Here is a 21404-nt window from a genome sequence, read left to right as displayed (position 1 = left end):
TGCGCACCTGGAGGGCAGGGTCCACATCTGGGTTTTCTCCCCGTTACATCTCCCAAGGCCTAACACCGCCAGGTACACAGTGGGCGCTTAATAAGTACTTGGTGAACGCAAGCCTGCCCTGTCCCAGAGGGGTGGCGCTGATGGGGAGGGGACTCAGATAAGGTCACCCAGACGGCCCCTCCCAGAAAGACCCTTCTGGAAGGGCAGCACCAGCGAGAATGATCTCAGAGCCAGGCTCCCCTCGCCACCCCGCCGGGCCCCAGACCTACATTGGGCCCCGCCCGCAGCTCCTCCTCCAGGGCCCCGCCCCTGTCCCTGCTCCTAGGCCCGCCCCAAACCCGCCCCAAGTAACGCCTCGACCCCTCCGCAAGCCCCGTCAGGGTCTCATCTCAAACGTCCGGAGCATTTCTTGGCCCCGCCCAAAGCTCCGCCTCCCGGACTCTGGACCCCGCCCCACGCCGGGCCCTCCCTAAGCTCCGCCTCCCCCGCGTCTGGTCACGCCCCAACGCCCAGCCTACGCTCCGCCCCGGGCCTGCCTCCCGAGCGTGGCCTTGGGTCTGGCCTTGGCCGGCTCTGAGCTCTGCGCCCCGCCTCCCGGACCTGGGCTTCGACTAGCCCCGCCCTAATCCCCGCCCCCAGGCCCTCACCAATCTGGTCCTTCCCCAGCCCCGCCCCAACACCTTATGGCCCCGCCCCAGGCCCCGCCTCTCGGGCCCGCCTCCTCCCTGCTCTGGCCCCGCTTCCGCTCGGTCTCCCGGCAACGCCGCGGCCCCGCCCCCGCCATGGCGCCCGAGGAGAGCGCGGGGACTGCGCGGCTGCTGCGGAACTTCGAGCGCCACTTCCTGGCGGCGCGCGCGCTGCGCTCCTTCCCCTGGCAGGTGGGCGCGGGGCGCGCGGCGGGGCGGGGGACGGCCGGGCGGTCTCGGGCTCACGGCCCCGGCCCTCGCGCCACGTGAGCGCCTCGGTTCCCACGCCGGGCCCTGGTCCCGGGCTGGGCCCGCGTGGGCGGCGGCGGGGCAGACCCCGCCACCAGTGGTCCCGCCGAGTCCTCCCAGCTCCGTTTCCAGTTGGGTTTTCAGGGCCATGGACGGTTCACGATCATTTTCATGCCTTTTTGGTTTAAGCCAATGACCATCCTGATCCTTGGGACACCGCTGCCCTCGCCCATTCTAAAACGCCAGGTGCTCAGGGCAGCAGGAGGCCACGTGAGCGGGGCGCAGGCCGTCCCGCCCCGTCCGCAGTGGTGTCTTCTGTACACCGGGCACCGGACGAGATCATCTCAGCGGCAGCTTGAGGTTCCGAGGCCAAAGGGGGCCTCCCCTCGCCCGGAGACCTGCCCTTCTGCACAGGGACATGGCCTGGCAGCGGCCTCCCTTCTGCCAACGGAGGGGTTTAATGGACCCTGCCTCGTTCATAATTCATGTGCGGTGAGCTCACTGGGATGAGTCAGTCTGGATCCGTATTCCCCCCCACCCCGGGCCTGCCCCCTTTTACGGGGTGGCGGTTAGTCATCCGTGTTATTTCATTGACATCAAACATTTGGCACTCTGAGAGATCGTCTCTGGTCAGTAGGGATGTATACATTTTTAACCCAAAAGCTTCATGATAGCATCCATAGGTTCCCATTCAGTATCTTCCATGAGTATTCACGTCCCCATGATACATGCTGACTTAGGCTCACCCAAACACCCGTGAGGTGGGTACCATTATTGTCACTCACATCTGACCGGAGAGGCCGACTGAAAGAAAAGTGCAGTAGTTGAGAGCTCAGACCCAGGAGACAGCCTGCCTGCTTTGAATCCTGGTCCAACCCCCTACATGCTGTGTGACCCTGGGCAAGTGACTGCATCTCTCTGTGCCATAGTTTTTTTATAATATTAGTAAAACGGGAGATATAATGATACCCACCTTGTAGGGTTGTTGTCCAGATTACTTGAGTACGAAAGCCTGTGAATCAGTGCCTAGCTCGTGGTAATTGAATGTTAAGTGTTAGCTAGTATTTTTATTCACTCACCGCATGTTTATGGAATGCCTTCCACGAGCCAGGCACCAGGGATCAGTGGCACGCATTACAGAGGAGGCCCAACGTGCTTGGGAGAGTCAGAGAATGACAAAATAAATGAATAAACAAGAAAACACTGGATGAGAGTGGCTGTAAAGCCAATAAAACAGGGCAATAGAAAATGGAGCAACCGTGGGGACCATTCATCAGAGTAGGGAATTCAGGGAAGACCTCCCCGAAAAGTGATGCAGCCTGCCATGGAAGGTCTTGGGAAACAGGATGTGCCAAGGCCCTGTGGTGGGGACAAGTCAGCTGTCATTGAACAGCAAGGTGGCCAGTGTGGCCAGAGTGTAGTGACCAGGGATGGGATGGGGTGGTGGGAGAAAGGTCAGAGAGAGGGGCTGGCAGGTCTTGCAGGGCCTTTTAAGGCGTGGTAACGAGTTCTGAAGCAATGATGTGACTTGCCCTGTGTCGCATACAAGACAGTCTGCCTGACTCTGGAGCCCCTATAACCCGGCCTGGCATGTGCACATTCTTCATTTCCATTTTAACTCGGGTGTCACGTCCCGGGCAAGCCCTTGGGGACTTGGTGCAGTGGCTTCCCTGGTCATTCCCAGCTGACAGTTCAGCCGAGGAGCTAGTCTCTGACCCAGGCCACAGCTCAGCTGCCAGGGCTAATGCGAACGAAGAGTCAGTCTTCTGACACTCTCCCTGCGACTCATCCAGGTGCAACCCACGACATCTGAAGGTCAGGCTTTCAGCCGCCCCTTCCGACTGGCTCCAGGTCCCCGGGGACAGATCACTTAGCACTTTGCCAACACATTCTATTGCATGTTTAATGTTCCTGAGAAAATGCCCTTGAGATCTTTCTCTCTCTCCTGCCCCTCCAAACAGAGCCTAGAAGAGAAACTAAGGAACTCATCGGATTCCGAGCTGCTGCTGGGGATTTTGCAGAAGGTGAGACTCCTGAAGTCCCCAGGGCAGAAAACCTGGCCTCCTCACTCGCCGGGGATGCCTGGCAGCAGAGCCTGGTAGCCTTTAAAAACCTCCACTTGAAGGACAAAAAACCATTGAGTCAGCACTGCGGGTGGGTGTCAGCGCCTCAGACAGCTCTGGCTCTTTTGTTTTCTTTCTTAGATGAAGATGTCGGAATATACAAAAATCTGCATGGGAGGAGGGAATCCAGGGAATGTTTTTTAAACGGTCTGCATCAAAATCAGAGATGACAGGCGTGGGGACGGCTTCTAGCATTTGGTAGCTGCTCAGAGGCTTTCTTTTTCCATTTAAAGAAAAATTAAGGAGGCCCATCCTGCCCACGCATGTGTCTCTTCTAGATGTAGATGGGTCTTTGCTCTGCCCAGGACGGGGCGTGGACTCTGAAGTGCATCTGCGTGCAGGTTAGAGGCAGGACCGCCACCCAGCCTGGCCTACGCCCCCGACCCTGGCCATGTGGGTCAAGTGCCAATCACACTGCATCCTACTGATTTCCACCCTGAGCCTCACCCTCGAAGTTGGAGGAGCATAAAATGTAGTGCAGGCTGCTTTGAAACCGAGCACAGGCCAACTAGAAAGCCCCTGGAGGTCGTGTGTGTTGTGTGGGGCTCTTTGTTGCCCTTGGGGAAAATCTGCATCCCTCCTGGCCAGCAGGCCCTAGTGACCCTCGCCTCTTCTCCCCCCAGGTGCTCGTTTCTCCACCTTTCCCTACCTGCATGGCTCCAGTTGCTCTGCTCCCCTTTCCAAAACGCCAGGCTATGGCCACCTCAGAGCCCCTCCCTCTGCCTGGAACTCCTGTCCTCGGCTTCTGTAGGCTTCAGCTGCAGTGTCACCCTGAGAGCCCCCTTCCCCTCCACCCTGTCCCCAGGGACGCAGGCTGCGAGAGGGCAGGTGTCAAGCAGGCCTTCCCACCATTTGGACTCCTGCCTCTTCCGTGGAGCCAGACCATCGACGACTGCTGTCACTGCAAACCCTAGTTCACACTGGCCACCCTGGGAGGGAGGGAGCTGGGGCCCAGGTGCCCTGCGTTCCTGCCCAGAATGGGCACCAGAAACACTGCCACAGCCTGTGCCACTGCCGAGGGAACATTTTTAGGAAAAGGCTTATATCTCAAGACTGAATGCACGGGTCTCTCCACTAACGTTCTGTGCTTTGTTGCAGACTGTGAAACATCCTCTGTGTGTGAAGCACCCGCCAGCAGTGAAGTATGCCCGGTGCTTTCTCTCCGAGCTCATCAAAAAGGTCAGACATTGGCAGTGACCGACCGGTAGCCAGACAGCGTGGCTGCCAAGCAGGGACTTGGCTGGCTCCCCAGAAGGGGGCTCCTTGCCTGCCGAAGCCCAGGTCCTTCCTGTGCCCTTTGCCTGCTTTGCAAACCACTGCGTGGCAGGAGCCTCCCCGGGCAGGGGGCTGCCATCTGGGTTTGACCTAGGGAGGCAGTGCGGGGAGGGAAGGCAGAGGCTAGGGTCTCTCTCCCTTGCTCTGCTTCCTGGGGTTCTGCAGCCCCCACCTCTCCATGGGGCCCAGCCCCCACGGTGCAGGAGTAGCTGGGAGTCTCTTTCCTGCCGGGCAGCTCAGCCCCGGGGTGCTGCAAACCTCACCTCCACCCCCGTCCCGCCAGCCCAAGGGCTCTGACAGTCTCCTGCTCTTGCCGGGCTGTGCATCGCCCCGGCTGCCCGTGGGAAGTTTCAGCTCTTGGAATACTTTCATAACTCGTTCCCCTTGTCACATTCTCCCCACTGATCTAGCTGGGATGGGCTTTTGCCCTGACTGAGACTGGGTGGATTTGAAGGATGAGCCCAAACTTACTGGGTTTGACATTGGACGTCAGAGAAGCGATCCTCAGTGCTCGGTAGCAGAACTGCTGTTGCCGGCCACTGAACGAAGGGGCCACACCTCGCCCGGTTTAGCAAATAAATAATCCCTGCTTCTGTGGTAGCCCCTCCCCACGGTCCTTGGTCGCTGGCAGGTCTCCCCAGCACTGCCAGGAGATGGTGGCCAGGGGCTGCCTGCTGAGAAGCTCCCAAAAGCCACACCCCGCAATGTAGAGTGATGTCCCTATGGCTTTGCCTGGGGCTCCCTTCAAAGCACCTTTTGTTTTCTCCGTCCAGGACAGCTGGTACAAACACAGCGCTCTGTCACAGCCACTTGGTGGCGTGGAATCCCTGTCCTAGACTACACCTAACCCTGACTTCTCTACACCTCTCTTTAAGGTACCCCCGCAGGCCCCCCCACGAAGTGAATTTTTTTTAAGAGATGGGGTCTCACTGTGTTGCTCGACTCCTGGGCTCAAGTGAATCTCTCGCCTCAGCCTCCCGAGTAGCTGGGACTACAGGCGCGCACCATTACACCCAGCACATTGGCCCATACTATATCATTCCATCCTAAATATCCCCTCCAAATTTGGTGAAAATCATCCAGCCATTTTTACAGATCAGAACAAAAGCAAACAGGCAGAACCTTTGTTTTTATTTATGGTGATCAGCTTAATCCTCTTGGCTGAAGCTCTTGCTCCGTCTGCCCCCAGCACGAGGCTGTCCACCCAGAGCCTTTGGATGAGCTGTACGAGGCGCTGGCAGAGGTCCTGACCGCCAGCGAGTCCACCCAAGGCCACCGGAGCTATCTGCTGGTATGAGACGTGCACACTTCTCCCCTACATAGGCCAGACTTGTCCTCCACAGACGTGTTAAAACACAGGCTCCAATCAGCCTCCCATGGGTTCAAATCCTGACTCGATTCTGCAGTGTTTATTTATTTATTTATTGATTGATTGTAGAAAACAGGGTCTTGCTATGTTGCCCAGGCGGGGCTCAAACTCCTGGCCTCAAGTGATCCTCCCTCCTCAGCCTCCCAAAGTGCTTGGGTTACAGGCACGAGCTATTGCTCCCAGCTGGGATCTTCTTTTTATTTGTGTTTTAACCTGTTGTTATAAAACAAAATATGGATACAGAAAACCACAGCAAAGAAATGTACAGCTTACTAAATCATGGCAAAGCAGCCACCCCTTTGTAGCCACACCCACCCCTGCCGCCACCACCCCTGGCCGCACAGATGTGCCCCATCGCTGTCATCCTGCCACTGCAGAATGTCAGGTGAAGGGAATCAGACAAGGTGTAACCTGAGACTGGCCTCTTCACTCGCACAGTGCCCGTGAACCCGTCCAGGCTGTCGCGGTTTCGGCAGTCAGTCCCTTCTCCGTGCTGAGTGGTGGTCCCTGGCGTGGCCCCATCAGTTTATTTAGCCACCCACCAGTGGTGGTTTCTTTTAAACACCGGCTACCGTATTCTGGTGGCTGGATCAATTCTCTCGCCTTGTCTCTCGGTGCAGCCTTCGGGGGACTCGGTCACACTCTCTGAGAGCACAGCCATCGTCTCCCACGGCACCACCGGCCTGGTCACGTGGGACGCAGCCCTCTACCTCGCGGAATGGGCCATAGAGAACCCAGCAGCCTTCACTGACAGGTGACCTTGGGAGCACGGAGCAGGGCACCAAGGCAGGTTTGCCCTGGCTCAGTGGTGGACATGGGTCCCCCTCCCCCCCTCCCAGGACTGTCCTAGAGCTCGGCAGTGGAGCTGGCCTCACAGGCCTGGCCATCTGCAAGACATGCCGTCCCAGAGCCTACATCTTCAGTGACTGTCACAGCCGTGTCCTCAAGCAGCTCCGAGGGAACGTCCTTCTCAATGGCTTATCGTTAGAGCCAGACATCACTGCCAACTCAGAGAGCCCCAGGGTGACAGTGGCCCATCTGGACTGGGACGTCGTGACGGTCCCTCAGCTGTCCGCCTTCCACCCAGACGTCGTAATCGCAGCAGGTAATGCCCAGCCCGGGCAGGCTGAGCAGCCGACTTCCTTGCAGCTCTGCCCAGCTCTTGGCTCCGGGGAAAAGGAACAGTGGATGCTGCCGGGCAGGGAATTGATGGGGCTTCCAGAGGAGTCATTCTGGGCCTCCAGGGGACATCAAAGCACCGGGGTGTGCCTCTGAAGCTGACCCTAAAGCCACAGCCCTCTAGTTGGGGACAGACATAGTGGTTCCATCCAGTAAACGAGCGCTGGCTTTTCCCAGCAAGGCAGGAGAGGAACAGAACAGGCCCCAGGGCACCAGCCCAGTCTGCCCCGTCAGCCAGGCCACAGCTGAGCAGACGCACTCCATCTCCCGCCCCAGCAGCCTGCGGGAGCGTCCCGGTTCCCACCCACGACCAAATGGAGTGGCCAGAGCAGCCCACGGAGGAAGTGAGCCAGGCCGGCCCCACCCCACCCCCACGCCCCTCTGAGACGCGGGTGTTTCACCCCCACGTGTCCAGCGAGGCTGCCCCACCCTCTCCAGGTCTTCAGATGTGGGGCAGAAGTGGCCGTGACAGCCCTTGATTTTTCCAGGGCCACAAAGGACAGCACAACTCTCTTAGCACTGTGTCTGATTCCTCTGCATGTCACCAGCACCCAGTGGGACTGCAGTGGCCAGGCTGTCAGGGAATAAGAGCTGAGTGTCGTTGCACCGCCCCCACCCCCCACCCCCCGTCGGTGCTGGCTCTGTGCATGGCTGTGCTGCCTCATTGTTGTCACCCGTCTGTGTGCCCCTGTGGCCCTGGCTGTCCACACCCCACGTCCTTCAGAGACCACAAGGAGGGAACCAACCACTTCTGGTACCAGGACAGGTCCTTGAGAGAGAGTGGTGTTTAGCTGGGCCACCAAAGGTCCCTTGTCCCCTGCTGAGCTCACCTGGCCCCCTTGCTGGCTCAGCAGTGCTCTGCCCTGGTCGGAGCCTGGCCCTGAAACCCACAGGCCCCACACTGGGGACACAGCCCCGGCCCTGCCAGCCCGCTGACAAATCAGCAGAGGCTGGAACAGAAAGTCCAAGGCAGAGTCAGGTTCTGCTCCATTACGCGCCTTCTAAATAGGCCAAGAGGCAAAGAGTTGATTTTTTTTTTTAAAAGAACTCCAGTGAGTAGGGATATTTTTTCCTCATTGCAGTGTCTTTTAGCAGCTCTCTCTCTCCCCTAAGGGCTTTCCTTTTCCACCCGAGTAATTTCCTTTCCCTCTAATAGCCCAAATCTAATGTCACTGCGGCTTCCAGGCTCCGTCCTGCTGAGGTCAGCACGACCTGGTCGCTCCGTGTGGTCCCTCTCAGTAACCTGAGGCCGTTCCCCGTAGATGTGCTGTACTGCCCGGAAATCATCCTGTCGCTGGTCGGGGTCCTGCGGAGGCTGTCCGCTTGCCAGAGGGACCGGCGTGCTCCTGACGTCTACGTTGCCTTCACCGTCCGCAACCCAGACACGTGCCGGCTGTTCACCACTGAGCTAGGTGAGCCCCCGCGCCCAGGAGCTGTCTCCAGGAGCCGCCCAGGCCTGCAAGGCCATGGAGCTGTCCCTACAGGGCTCTAGGAAAAGAATAGGGCCCTAGGGAAAAGCTAGGAAGCCCCACACCCCCACGACGTGTCCTGGGAACTTGCAGAGACAGGACGGTGAGTGGGGCAGGGCCACAGGGAAGGAGGGAGGCAGCTTGGTACAGTGAGTACAGTGACGGGTGTGAGACCTGCAGCCCTACTGTGTGTGTCAGCAGGTTTCCTAAGCCCTTCAGCCTCAGTTTCCTTATCTGCAAAATAGAGGTGGGTGTCAGGATGCCAGGTGGTGTGAGGCCCACCCGGCCATCCCAACAGCCACCCTCGTGGAGCTGGGCCGTCACTCACCTCCCCACGCCTCAGTGTCCTTCCTCACCTGCACCCAGAGACACCCACCCCAGAGGGAAACCCGTACACAGCTGGACAGTGTGTAGCACGCAGGGACACCCAGGAACGGGGCAGCCGCTGTTACAGGCACCCAGTAAGTGGAAGAGCCAGGTGATCTTAGAGAAGGGGTAAGGGGCCCACCCCCACACAGCCCTGAACTGGCCCCACTGTGGGCCACCCGCTGTCCTCAGACCTGACACTTGTCAGCCTCCAGCACCTGTGAGGGGTGTGCTGTCATCATCCCGTCTCACCTGCAAAGACACTGGGGCACAGGAAGGCTGAGCAGTCCCCAAGCTCCCAGGGCTGCAGTCAGGCTGCCCACCCCACCGAAGACCACCTGCCTGCAACCCCTGGGGCACACCAGGCCTGGCCAGGGCTTTCCACGTGCAACCTGCTGGCGGTGCAGAACCCTGTCTGCCCCAGCTGCCCTGGGCAAAGCCCCTCTCCTCGCCCAGGAGCAAGTGAGCGAGTGAACACTCACGGCGCTCCGCTGACAGCGCCATACAGGCTTTAATGGAACGTCTGCAGTCTTTTAAGTGAAGAAAGCAAAGTGCCAGATACGTATAAGCCTTTTTTTTTTTTTTGAGAGATAGGGTCTCGCTGTCCCCCATAAGCCCATTCTTGTTTTAAAATAATAATTAGCTTGGCACAGTGGCTCACGCCTGTAATCCCAGCTGTTCGAGAGCCCAGGAGTTCAAGGCCAGCCTGGGCACCGTGGCAAGACCCTGTCTCTAAAGGAAAAAACTGTTTTAATTATAAGAATCATCTTCATGTTAGCACACCAACAGGGGGAATCGAGAATAACGCCAGTTAATAGTGGACACTGGGATGGTGGGATCGTAGAGACTTCTACACTTTGATGTCCATGTTGCTTTACTTTCATGAGTACTGATTCTTCACTCATAGCAAAAAACTGATTAAAAAACCATCCCGGCTAGTGTCTCTTCAGACACCTGTGCTTACAAGGACGGCACAAGCCCCTCGAAGCTTTGGGAAGAGCGGGCCTATGGGGCAGTCAGGCAGACGCGGGTCCAGACGTCGGCTTCTGTCAGCTGTGCAGGGACGGGCATGGTGGGGGGACAGGTGCAGGGGGCGGGGCGTGAGGAAGCCCGGCTGCCTGTCACTGCCGTACAGACCACCTAGGGGAGGAGCCCAGGCCTGTCCTAGGGACACCACAGAGAAGCCCAGGTCCTGCCCCAAACACCCCATCCTGAGACGCATGTGTTCCATTTCCAGGCCGGGCCGGGATCCGGTGGGAAGCGGTACCTCCCCACGGCCGGCAGCTGTTTCCTTACGAGGAGCACTCAGAGATGGCGATTTTGCAACTTGTGCTATAGACCTCGTACAGGCTTCTGAAGATTATTGTGAAAAGTAAATCACTACTGTGAGAATTTCTGTGGGAAAGCAGATAAAACTTTCACTGGGGCCAGGTGCAGTGGCTCATGCATGTCATCCTAGCACTGTGGGAGACCAAGGTGGGATGACTGCTTAAAACCAGGAATTTGAGACCAGCCTGGGCAACATAGTGAGACCCCATCAGTACAAAAAATGGGAAAATGTACCAGTTGTGGTGCCGCTCGCCTGCCGTCCCAGCTACTCTGGAGGCTGAGCCCAGGGGCTGGAGGCTGCAAGGAGTGACAGTTGCGCCACTGCACTCCAGCCCGGGTGACCAAGACCATGCAAGACCATGTCTCAAAAAAAACATAAACAGAAAACTTGCACTGGACTTGAATGTTTGAAGAATGTTAAATCACAGACCACACTGTGTTGTAGTAAGATAGAAACTGTTGACCTGTGGGGGCGCCCCTGTCAGCAGTTCTGGTTCTTACGCAAATCACCATAAATCAGGAGTGAAACTTTGGGCTCAAAGGCAAGCATTTCCTTTGTGCACATAACGTGCATCGAGTACGACGTCCCCCAGCCTGGACACGGAGTTCCTCAGGAAGCCGAGCCCAGCGTAGGCGCAACACACCTCACTGCACCTACAGCGGGCAGGTGCCGCTCCCAGGGCAGGAGCACGACAGAGGCAGAGCGGGGAAGGGCAGACGCTGGGGACGACAGCACAGCACAGAGGGACACTCAGAGTCCCAGCAAGTAAGAGAAACGTAATCCACGGGACAGGAGCACAGAACAGGATAGAAAAAGAGGACGCGCCTCGGAGCCCCCAAGGAAGCCAGGACGGACCATGGCTTCCAGGACACTACTCCCGGCTGCTAGAGCTTTATTCACGTTTGGGCCTCAGACCACCGGGAGGCACTGCTCGGGAGGGCTTGCCCAGGTGGGGAGAAGGGCCGGGGGATACTGGGCTGTAGTCTCTGGCCCTGGAGCTCACGTGTCCATAAGCAAAGGGAGCACAGTCCGCCTCCAGCTCTCATCCCAGCGAAGCCACTCTGACTCCCGGAGGTTCTTCCGGAACTGGCTGAGTTTGCCAGCGGGATCAGGAAACTTTGAGAAAAGCATCTACAAACGATCAAATACCAGAACTTACCTCACTGTTCCTCCCCATCCCAGCCCAGGTGACTGCCTAGCTGACCCCAGGTCCCCGACCCAGCAACGTCCCCTCCAACGTGCCCACTTCCTCACTGGGCACCCAAGCCCTCACACCCTGGCAATGCTCCGTCTCCTACTTGACGACAAATTTTCTGGAAACATCCCTGCATGTCGGGCTCTCCCACACTCAAAGCCCTGGGGCACCTCCTGGCCTCTGTGTTCCTTCCCCTGGGAGCACCTCCTCTCAGCCTCTGGCCTGCACAGTCCCACCCGTCTGCTGGGAATGAGGTGGCATCTATGTTCCTTCCAGCCTTGCCAAACACTCTAAATCAGGGGTTGGCACTCAGCCTGCAGGCCAAACCCGGCCGGCCCACCACCTATCTTTGTGAATAAAGTTTTATTGGAACACAGCGATGCCCCCTCTTTGACAGATGGTCTGTGGCTGCTTTCACAATATAGCAGAGTCGAGTAGTTCTGACAGCGACTATATAAAACCTAAAAGATTTTCTACCTGGACCTTTATGGAAAAAGCTTGCCAATAGTTCAATTGTCAAGAATGACGATATATTACTTTCTGGAACAAGAAACAAGCATCTGGGCGGGCACAGTGGCTCACGCCTGTAATCCTAACACTCTGGGAGGCCGAGGCAGGAGGATGTTTGAGCCCAGGAATTGGAGGCTGCAGTGAGCTACGATGACGCCATGGCACTCTAGCCAGGGTGACAGAGCAAGACTCTGTCTCAAAAGCAGCAACAAAAAGGAAACAAGCCTCCTTTGCAGAATCCCAGCAGTCTCTCAAGGCTGGTCCAAGGAGCTCTTTTCACTCCCACTCCCACTCCCTGGATCCCGATCGCACCCTAGGCTGCAGCCCAGCCCGCCCTGCTCTGGCAGCATCTGTGGGTTGTAAGCTCCATAAATCCCGGGCGCAGGCAGGGACCTGCCCTAGTTTTCCTGAGCCCACAGCTCGCTTGAAGCGGGACAGCGCAGCAGGCCGGCCTTTCCTCCAGCCCCAGCGAGGTCCCGCCACGGCTACGGGAAGCGGTAATCTGGGATCTCGGCTCAGTGCCCATCTCCAAACCCCAAGCCCTGGAGCAGGGCCTGCCGCGGCTACCTGCAGCTGAGCTGCCAGTTCCTCCGAGTCCTCGAAGACCAGGCCATTTTCTTCGTGTTTCACAAGCTCATGCAAACTGCGGAGAGAACAAGGGGCCTGAGGGCCACCTGGAGAGGGAACCGGACCCTGTGGTGCCCACCTGCCTGGCCCCACCCACAGGCAGGCAAACCCAGGGCAGGCACAGCCGGTTTGTCCAGCGAGCCTATTCCGATTTGGCGTCTTGAGTAGGAGAAAGACCTAGAAGGATGCCCATCAAAATGTCCAAACCGGTTTGGACAAGGATCCCTAAGGGGATGTGGACCTTTTGTGCTGTGTGCTCTTCAATGAGAATGTACTCAAGAATTATTTCTACATTTTTGCTCTTCACCCCATGGCCAAGAAACAAGGTAAAGGCACCCCTGCCCTGGGGACTGGCCCGGCACACTAAGGATGGCTTCTCTGGGTCACCAGAAGGTCTGGTCCCGACATGCACTGAGCCCAGCTCATGCAAGGGTCTAGCATCCCGAATTCCCCGTCCAGAGGCTGCTCCTGAGCAGGGCTGAGTGCTCAGCGTGCTGGGGCTGCTGTTGCTAGAACTTGTAACACTGCCATTTCCAAACACCCATCTTTGCCGGGTCAAGTGGGGTCTCAGAATTACACTCATTTAACTAATTCAAATCCAACTGTATGAGCTCAGCCGAAGGGGACATGCGGAGACAGGGAGAGAGATGCAACCACATGAGCTGTGCGGGCAGTTCCAGGAACCATTCTGGATGAGCATGAGCAAAACACACCCTGTGCTTGGCCACCTGTCTATGCTGGATGGACCGAGGTGTCGTCTTGCTGGTGGCACGTCACGAGCAGCTCAGACTGCAGTGGTTCCCCCTTGGCTACCGATTTGAGAACCTGACCCCAGGAAGACTCGGTTTCTGCTCCTACCACTTGAAGTTCACGGCACACACAGGCAAACAGCAGCCGAACATGTCCACCACCTTCATGGGCAGGTCCAGGCCACTGGAGGATTTGTGCAGACTGACACCCAGGTCCGCAGACCCTGCGGGGCGAGGGGACAGTCAGCGCCGGCCTCTGCCCTGGGAACACAAGTCCTTCTAGGACAGTGGAGCAATACCTGGGAGTGGAAATCGGATGACGTCCCCAACAGCCCCAAATACAAGTGGCTGAAGTTGGCCCTGCAGCCTGGCCAGCGGCAGGGACCTGGTGATGCTCCCAGCTGCCACGCCTGGCATCTGTAAACTGCCAGTTACTTAACTTTCTTATTTCAGTTGACTTAGTTTCTCTACTTAACCACAACTTATTTTAAAAGAACTCCTAAGCGGTTATTGTTAATGGGTAGAGTTTCTGTAGGAGGTGATGAAAGATTTTTGGAAACAGAGAGTGGTGATGGTCGTACAACACTGTGAATATAATGAATGCCACTGAGTTGCACACCAAAAATGGTTAAAACAGGAAATTTTGTTATATATATCTTACAGCAATAATTTAAAAAAAGAACCTACAGCAGACCCCAAAAAAACCAGCTGCCACTGTGAAAATAAAGCCAAATAAACAACTCAGCATTACTCGAGACTAGCTAGAAACTTCTGCCTGCCAAGGGCTCTCGCCCAGACTGCTTCCTGGAGGCTGGAAGATGAGGCGTCAGAGACATGTCAACAGTGAGCCTCGACGTCCCCCTCAAAGCAACCAAAAGGGAAAGAGACGGACATCTCGCTGGCGGAGGCAGTGCCGGCTGACAGGCCATCCCTGCACCTCCCAGAGCCATCGCCCTCCCACACCTGGGGACGGTGGCCCCAACCCCGGTCCCCGGCCTTCTGCGGAAGGGAGGGCAGGACGGAACAGAGAGGGGGTAGGAGGTCGGAGTGGGAGGCCAAGAGGACATGGCCTCCTAGAACCTCAGCAGACAGCCTCGAGGCCACCAGCCGGGGAGGGGCTGGTACACCGGGAAGCAGCCTCCTCTCGGGAGCTCAGCCTGCGATCTCAAGTGGCCTCAAGCAAGGCCCAGTCCCGCCTGAGGCCTGCCTGTACTGGCCCTGGAGCTGAGAATGGCTTTTACATTTTTAAAAAGTTATAAAAACAATGTAAAAGGCCCTAAAATCTTTACTGACTGGCCCTCTTTGGAAGAATTCTGCTCCCCTGACCAGGGGACACCCCTTTAAACACCGCCCCCCCCCTGAGGCCTCCTGCCTGGCCTCTTACCGAGCAGCAGCGGGTAGTCCTCGGCCTCCAGCCAGGGGGTGCAGACCTGGACGTGCCGGAAGCTCTTCTGGCTGATGAGGCGGCCGTAGTGGGCCTTCAGAGGCCCTTTGCCTTCCCGGAGAAAAGCAGTCACTGCCACGGACTGGCCCTGTCCCAGCCCCAGGCCCCAGGCCCCAGGCCCCAGATGCTCCTGCTAAGATGCAAGCAGCCCCCCTCCCAGAAGCCCCAGCCTTGGCAACTCCAGGCAGGCCCCATCCTGGCCCCTTCCAGAAACAGCCCGAGAGCCCTGAGCCCCCAGGGGTGCCCACTCTGGCCACTGAGGCCCTGCCACCTACAGCCACATGCCTCGCACCGTGACCACAGCTGGACAAACGCTGGCCTGGCACCAGAGCACCAACCAGGTAGATCCGGCTTCTCCATCTGTGCCACATGCAGGGGTACACAGGGACTGCTCCCTGCCCCGCCAGGGCCCCCAGGCAGCATGGCGTGTGCAGTGGGCGCCAAGGTGCCCTGGAGCCGGGGCCAGGAGGGGAGAGGGCGGGACAAGCCGCTGGCCCAGGAACTCCCTCTGCCTTTCTCCCTTTCTCTGGGACTTGGGAAGCAATTTCACATTGGCCGATGGGCTCTTCCATTTTAAAAATCCAGTGCTTGAAAACCATTGGAAAAGGGGAACGCTCGGTATGTCTGTGGTGCTGCTACTTGAGATTCAAATCTGGACTCCACACCCTGCCAGGAGGCCCCTCTGAGCCTCAGTTTCCCCCATGTGAAGCAACAGAAAACCCTACCGCGGAGCTGCAGCGAGGACTCACGAGACAAGGTCACGTGGAAAGCACACGGTAACCACCCGCCACCCCCCAGCTAATCGCAGACGTCGCGTGTCCCAGGCAGTACCTGTTATCACGCAGACTAAAGAAGGAAGACTGTCTCCAGCAAGAGTCAGCTGTTCAAACTCTGTTTACAAAAACAAAGAGGCCACAATCAGGGTCACCTTGTCAGGTGGGCACGGTGCTGCTCCACGGGGACCGCCAGCCCCTGAGACGCTCCCCCAGGGTGACACTTCAACTCGAGGGCCTGGCTACTCAGTGACCCCAACGGGGACTTGGAGTGGCCCACCTCCACACCCCCGCTGTCCCCGGGCTGTCCCCGGGCCGGCCCACCCAGTACATGGCCAGGCGGGCATCTCCCAGCTCAGCGGCCCCAACGAGCCGAGAACCCCCAACCACAGCCACACACCTACTTTCCAAAGCTGCCAGCAGGATGGAGAAGTCCTCGTCCTCTGTGAGAAGAGATGGGAGTGTCACGGGCTGTTTCTAGATCCTCCCTCCCAGCTGCCACGCCCTCCCCTTCTCATCAGGCAAGGGGGCGGGGAGCACAGGGACTCACAGGGTGTCTGTCACTAAAGCCCCGGGTGCCCCAGGGGCTGCACAGACCTGTCCAGCTCGTGCTGCTGACTAGCAGGGCCGGCCGCCCGCGAAGACACGTCACCGTCCCGCTCTGAGCGTCCCGCTCCGTGAAGGCTGACCTCTCCGTAGCCGGGTCCCCGGGGTCTGAGCTGAAAAACAGAAAAGGCCTGTGAGATGCCACAAAGCAGGCCCGGCCCAGGACGGCCACCTCTCGCCACGGCGAGGCCCGCGGGCTCCCGAGGGCTGGGGTGCCCGGCCACGGCAGCAGCACCGCCAAGGTGTGGGCCTGCTCCCTTTGCAGCACTTGCTGCCGGGTGCTGAGGTTACAACAGCAAACGAGAGGGACCGGTCCCCTCCTCCGTGGCACTCCCCATTCTCACCGCTCCTGCAATGGACGCTGTAATGCCCCTCCCACCGCCACGCCAGGTTACCGAGGGGCACACGACAGGATGTGTGGGCAAAGGTCCCCTCCTAGCCCCGTGAGACACCCCAGGGGACACACAGGTCCACTGACCCTGCCACGGGCACAGGAACCCGCTGTCAGGAGGGTAAGACAGCAAAGGGTCGGCAAACATTTCTTAAAGGGCCAGAGAGTGAATACTGTGAGCTCTGCGGGCTAGAGGCTCTGTGCTGCAAACCACTCTGCCGTTGCAGCTGGAAAGCCACCACAGCCGCACGGAAGGGAACGCGTGTGCCGTGCTGCAGTGAAACTGTCTGCAAAAACAGGCGGCAGGCCTGCGGCCTTTGCCAGCCGCTGGATTCACGGGTTCCAGCTCGGCAGGGAGGAGACAGGAGAGGCCAGGACGGCAGGGGCCTGAGCGAAGGCAGCGGAGGACGCGGCCTACCGAGCCCGGAACGCAGCGTGGGTGCGGCCCAGCTTCATGAAGAGCTCGTGCTGCAGGTCCAGCGGCGTCTCTTTAAAGAAAGCTGCCGGCTTGTCGTAGAGGGTCACAGCTCTGCAACAAGATCGCTGTGGTGGGGACTCTGGGGAGGAGCGGAGAGGGGCCTAAGGAATAGGGGATCCAGGCGGACCCAGAAAAAGGACGCTTGGGGAACCCAAGTCTCAGACAGTGACAACAGGAAGCTGCAGAATTACTTGGGAAAGCACCAAGAGATGTTTCAAGACCACAACTGCCTGGACCGCTTGGCTGGCCGGGAAAGAAACCCCACCTCCTCCTCCCTGGGCGTCCTGAAACCAGTTGCCATCTCCCGTCCCCTGGCATCTCAAAACGCTTCACTAACATGCGGTAGCAGGCACTGCGGCCCTCCCCCAGCCAACCCCGGGACCTGCCCCCGGGCTGAGGTCGTCCCAGGCCCTCCTACGTGATGCTCCAGTTCTCCGCCAGGTCTTCCCGCATCGCGCGGGTCACGCACAGGTTCATGTGGGACAGGCGTCCAAAGAGCTTCTCGTACCTGAAAAGACGTGTCGCTGATCAGCCTGGAGCCCTGGACAGGCCCCACCACAACTGGTGTGACTCGACACCCCTCGACACAGAAGAGGCTGCAGAGCTGGGGTCTCCCGGACCTCCACCCACACTAGTATTCCAAACCTTCCTCTGTGTCATACCACTTTTCAGCTTAAACACAACTACATTAAAAGGAAACCAGATATCACCACCCAAGCAAAAATCCAGTCTCTCTTGCTATAGAAAGAAATGCAATGAAGGCCTCAGTGTCAGATCTCAGCCACCCTGTGCCCCTGCGGCAAACGCCGTGGGGCTTGCTCTCAACGTGGTACAAAGGGAGTTCCGTGAACGTCAGAGAGGCGTTAAAGACTCGTGAGCTCCAAACTGAGACTGAACTCTGGTCGCAGGGGAGAACCGGAAAGAGGAATGAACGATTCCAGGTCATTTGACACCGTCGGGACATTACAGGCTGTTGCCCTTAGGACACAGAGAAAGCTCTGAAATGGGACTGCCTAGGGCTGAATTTTGGTCCTCACACTTACTAGCTATGTGGGAAGAGGCAGAATCACTTTCAGCCTTGGTTTCCTGACACGTAAAAGGAGAGTAATCACAGCACAGCCTCTCTGTGGTGCGTGGAGACTGAATAGGATAAAATGCAAAAAGGGCCTGACCTGGGCCCTGGCAGGCACCAGGTGCTGCCACCGCTGCTGTGACCACTGCCAGTGAGCAGGCCCATCCGGGCAGAGGCTGAAGCTGCTGACGGCCTGTGGCTGGACGTGCACACCAAGACAGGTGTCCTCCTGGGGCCCAGAGTACAACAAATGACCCTTCCTGCTCCGGGTCCAACCTGCTCCCACAGTCGCGCGTATCAGCTGCAGCGGCTACGGCCCACTTCTCCACCTCTCATCAGCCCCCGGTTTTTATTTGGGGATCTGCCCTCACACACTCTCTGTCCTCGGGGTCTGGATGCCCCTGGGACCCAGCTCTTTCAAGGGAGTGCACCTGCCCCAAGCCTGAGACAACAGGGCTGGCAGTCCCTGCCTCAGTGGGCAGATCAGAGAAGGCAGGTACAAGACTATGAGAGAGGCTCGCTGTCCCCACCCCGTCCTAAAGGGGTGGGGACGGCAGGTAGGCAAGCTCCCGGAACCACCAAACACCGCCAGAAGGGAGTGTGAAGAGACGTGAGCCAGGTCCCAGTGATGCCGTCTGGAGCTCGAAGCCAGCCGCTTCTCAGGACCTTTCAGTTTCATGGGTCAGCAAATGCCCCCCTTCACTGCGCCTGTTTCTATCGCGTGTAACCAGTGTCTGCCCGAGGCAGCAGCCTTGCCCTACTCCTCCAGAGCACGCAGGCCCTTCTTCCCACCCACCCTCACCCGGTTTTGGAGAAGATATCTGCACCCTGCCCCCAGACTCTCACCATTTGGCCAGCAGAACGAGGGGGTGGTTGGGACCGTGCACCAGACCCATAATGGAGTAGCCATAGTTGTGCCAGTCGATGACGAGTTTGCTTCCACAAAGGCAGCCCACAAACCAGCAGACGGCAATGCTGGGCAGGCCCGGGGGGTTCTAGGAAAGAGAGTCTTGAAGAGGAGGAAAGCCAGACCACGGTCAACAATAAACTTGAGTGAAAACAGTTGCAACCCACATGGCAAAGGTCACTGTCTTGACAGAGCTCTTGATGATAAGCAGAAGACAGACCCTCTCGCCACCAAAACAGGTGTCAAAAGTCATAAAAGAAACAGAAGTGACCAGCATGAAAAATCCAAGATTAATAAGCAAGGAGACAAAAGATGGAACAACGAGATGCCATTTGTCACCAATCAGAATGCAAACTCCAAAAACGCCTAACAGCAGCTGGTAGTGAAGGGAAGGATAAAATGGACAGCCTCACTCTGGGGCTATCCAGTAACATACCACGACATTTTACAAGTATGGAAACTTGGATAGAGCAATTCCACTGCTAGGAATTTATCCTAAGAAACTGGACGTGTGTGAAAGATGGATGCTCACCGTGCTCTTAGCTGCACTATTTGTAAAAGTAAAAAAATCAGGAACAATCGGTCCATTAGGATGAGACTAAATAAATACATTATGGTACATCAAATAATGGAATTCAGTGCAGCCCATTAAAAAGATGCTTCTATATGTTAAAAATTGATGAAGGAGAAAGGTTAAAACCATAACTCTAGAGCCAGACTGACTACCTAGGTTCAAGTCCTGACTCCACCACTTCCTAGCTGTGTGACAATGGGTTACTACTTACAGAACCTCTCTGGGTCTTAGTTTCCTCATCTCTAAACTGTAGGAAATACAAAAACCTACTTCCTAGGGTTGTTGTGAGGATTAAATGACTCAATACACGAAAAGCACTTAGATACATAACAAATGCAATGTAAGACTCTACCTATAATGGCACAGAATGACAGTATGGTCGGGTACCATAAATAGAATAGACACGTACCCTAGGCTCCTAATCCTGTTTTTAAAAGTTTATATATATTCACACACGAATATACAATGTATTATCAATCTGTGCATTTTTAAAAGGTGGGAAAATAAATAAAACTGTTAACAGTGGTTCTCCCAGAGGAGGCGGAGGCTGACACATACCTGGAGAAAGATGTAGGCTGCTGGCTCCCTCCACATCAACATGCACAGCAAGTGCACTGCCTGAAATACAACTTTGACTCCGTACTGCAGAACTCGGGGCCCAACTGCAAGTCAGAAAACGCCTATGATTACCAAAGGAGCTTTTGGCAATCTGCAGGCTTCACACACACACGCACATGGATTCACAGGAATCTGGAGTTGACTGCATCCTACCTGCAAGATTCTGAAGTTCTGTCAGGGGCACAATTTGAATTCTGTCACTCTGCAAGAGTTCATCATGGGGTTTGGAGTCTGAAAATGAGAATGTTCCCTTTAATGTACCAGATGTGGCAATCCAAAGTCAGATAATCTCCCAGCTCAGGTTGAATGGTGGAGAGTGTTTTGGAAAATAAGACTTTTCAAAACCTCTCTCTGTTCCTCACTAGCCAGAGCAGAGAGTGAGGCCAATTCTCGTCCAGATTCCACTAGAATGCCCACCGAAAGAGGGCCCAAATGTTATCTGTTATCCACCATTATTTAACATGATGCCTGGCACATAGTAGGCACTCAATTAAAATGATCTGAATTCCCTGAATGGTGTAATTTTCCCACCTCGTGGAGATCCCCAGGAAGCTCCATTCTACCTCCACACCTTGGGAGAGCAGACTCTAAACGGCGACCCAAGGCAACCAATGCTGTTCCCATTTTTCCATGAAATGAGGTTGTGCTCCCCTCTAAAGATATCAACATAAGAGAATAATGAAGGAGCAGGCACCCCTGCCCTGCACGCTTAGGGGGAAAGGTGGACATGAGAAGCAAATGAAACACCTCCTGCCTGCAGAGCCCTGCGCTGAGGGATGAGGAATGAGAAAAGACATGTCGCCCATCAGCTCAGACACTGCATGACAAGGGTAGTTGCACACAGATGTGGCTCCCAGCACTGGCCCTGGAGTGCCCCGCACCTGGGTTCCAGCCCCAGTCTTTCCACTTACTAGAACTAGGTGAGACCATGCACTGGATGCACTTAACTTAGCACAGTCCTGACATAAGGCAAGCGCTCCACTAACCCTGGCTGTTCCTAGAGACTCACCCAGCAGAGGCTGGGCAGAAACCTGGAAACCGCCATCCAGGCCAGAACCCGCTCGTGCTAGCTCGAAGAGCTGGCCAAAGGCGGGGACAAAAGGGGGACTCCGGTCTCCACCTCCTAGTCAGAGCCCAGGACCTAAGGCTGAGAGCAGCCTCCCTCCCTCGGGCACTCACTGCAGAACCCCAGGAGGGTCACGGAGAAGCCGTGCTTGCCCAACGACAGCGCGTGGTACTGCATGCGGGGGCTGCGGCCCACGTCGCCCAGCACCACGACGAGCACGTGCCGGGCCGCGCGCCCCCGCCGCCAGCGCTTCCAGCCGCCCAGCAGCAGCAGCGGCAGCAGCAGACACAGCGCCAGCAAGGCCAGGCAGAGTGCCGCCATCTTGGCGGGCCGGCAGCCGTCACGTGA

The 21404-nt window shown here is 57.1% G+C and overlaps 2 protein-coding genes across 2 annotated transcripts; one reads left to right on the top strand and one right to left on the bottom strand.

Annotated features, from left to right (window-relative positions):
• The first annotated feature begins 722 nt into the window (after positions 1–722).
• On the top strand, positions 723–11617 carry EEF2KMT (eukaryotic elongation factor 2 lysine methyltransferase). The gene is made up of 8 exons (XM_045542539.1): positions 723–878; positions 2897–2959; positions 4157–4237; positions 5523–5624; positions 6323–6456; positions 6542–6807; positions 8144–8293; positions 9954–11617. Exons 1-8 carry the CDS (start codon positions 783–785, stop codon positions 10052–10054), a joined length of 993 nt encoding a protein of 330 aa, XP_045398495.1. The 5' UTR covers positions 723–782; the 3' UTR covers positions 10055–11617.
• On the bottom strand, positions 10849–21404 carry ALG1 (ALG1 chitobiosyldiphosphodolichol beta-mannosyltransferase). The gene is made up of 13 exons (XM_045542537.1): positions 21170–21404; positions 20144–20221; positions 19931–20034; positions 18738–18886; positions 17238–17327; positions 16760–16870; positions 15942–16063; positions 15749–15787; positions 15403–15462; positions 14512–14622; positions 13237–13351; positions 12319–12394; positions 10849–11177 (listed from the first exon to the last, which is right to left on the bottom strand). Exons 1-13 carry the CDS (start codon positions 21375–21377, stop codon positions 11046–11048), a joined length of 1395 nt encoding a protein of 464 aa, XP_045398493.1. The 5' UTR covers positions 21378–21404; the 3' UTR covers positions 10849–11045.

The sequence above is a fragment of the Lemur catta genome, chromosome 2 (genome assembly GCF_020740605.2).
Source record: "Lemur catta isolate mLemCat1 chromosome 2, mLemCat1.pri, whole genome shotgun sequence".
Lineage (NCBI taxonomy): Eukaryota > Metazoa > Chordata > Mammalia > Primates > Lemuridae > Lemur > Lemur catta.
Note: the sequence above shows the minus strand (reverse complement) of the source record. Positions and strands in the feature narration are given on the sequence as shown.

Bases quoted from the DNA above. Each gene is read 5' to 3' on its own strand.
- ALG1 (XM_045542537.1), bottom strand. From the start codon at position 21,377: ATGGCGGCACTCTGCCTGGCCTTGCTGGCGCTGTGTCTGCTGCTGCCG. The intron at 18,887-19,930 runs GTATGTGTCAGC...TCTCTTTCCTAG, and splicing joins CAGCCTACATCTTTCTCCAG to AACCCCCCGGGCCTGCCCAG. The intron at 14,623-15,402 runs GTACTGCCTGGG...TTCTCCGGGAAG, and splicing joins TTTAGTCTGCGTGATAACAG to GCAAAGGGCCTCTGAAGGCC.
- EEF2KMT (XM_045542539.1), top strand. From the start codon at position 783: ATGGCGCCCGAGGAGAGCGCGGGGACTGCGCGGCTGCTGCGGAACTTC. The intron at 879-2,896 runs GTGGGCGCGGGG...CCCTCCAAACAG, and splicing joins TGCGCTCCTTCCCCTGGCAG to AGCCTAGAAGAGAAACTAAG. The intron at 8,294-9,953 runs GTGAGCCCCCGC...TTCCATTTCCAG, and splicing joins GCTGTTCACCACTGAGCTAG to GCCGGGCCGGGATCCGGTGG.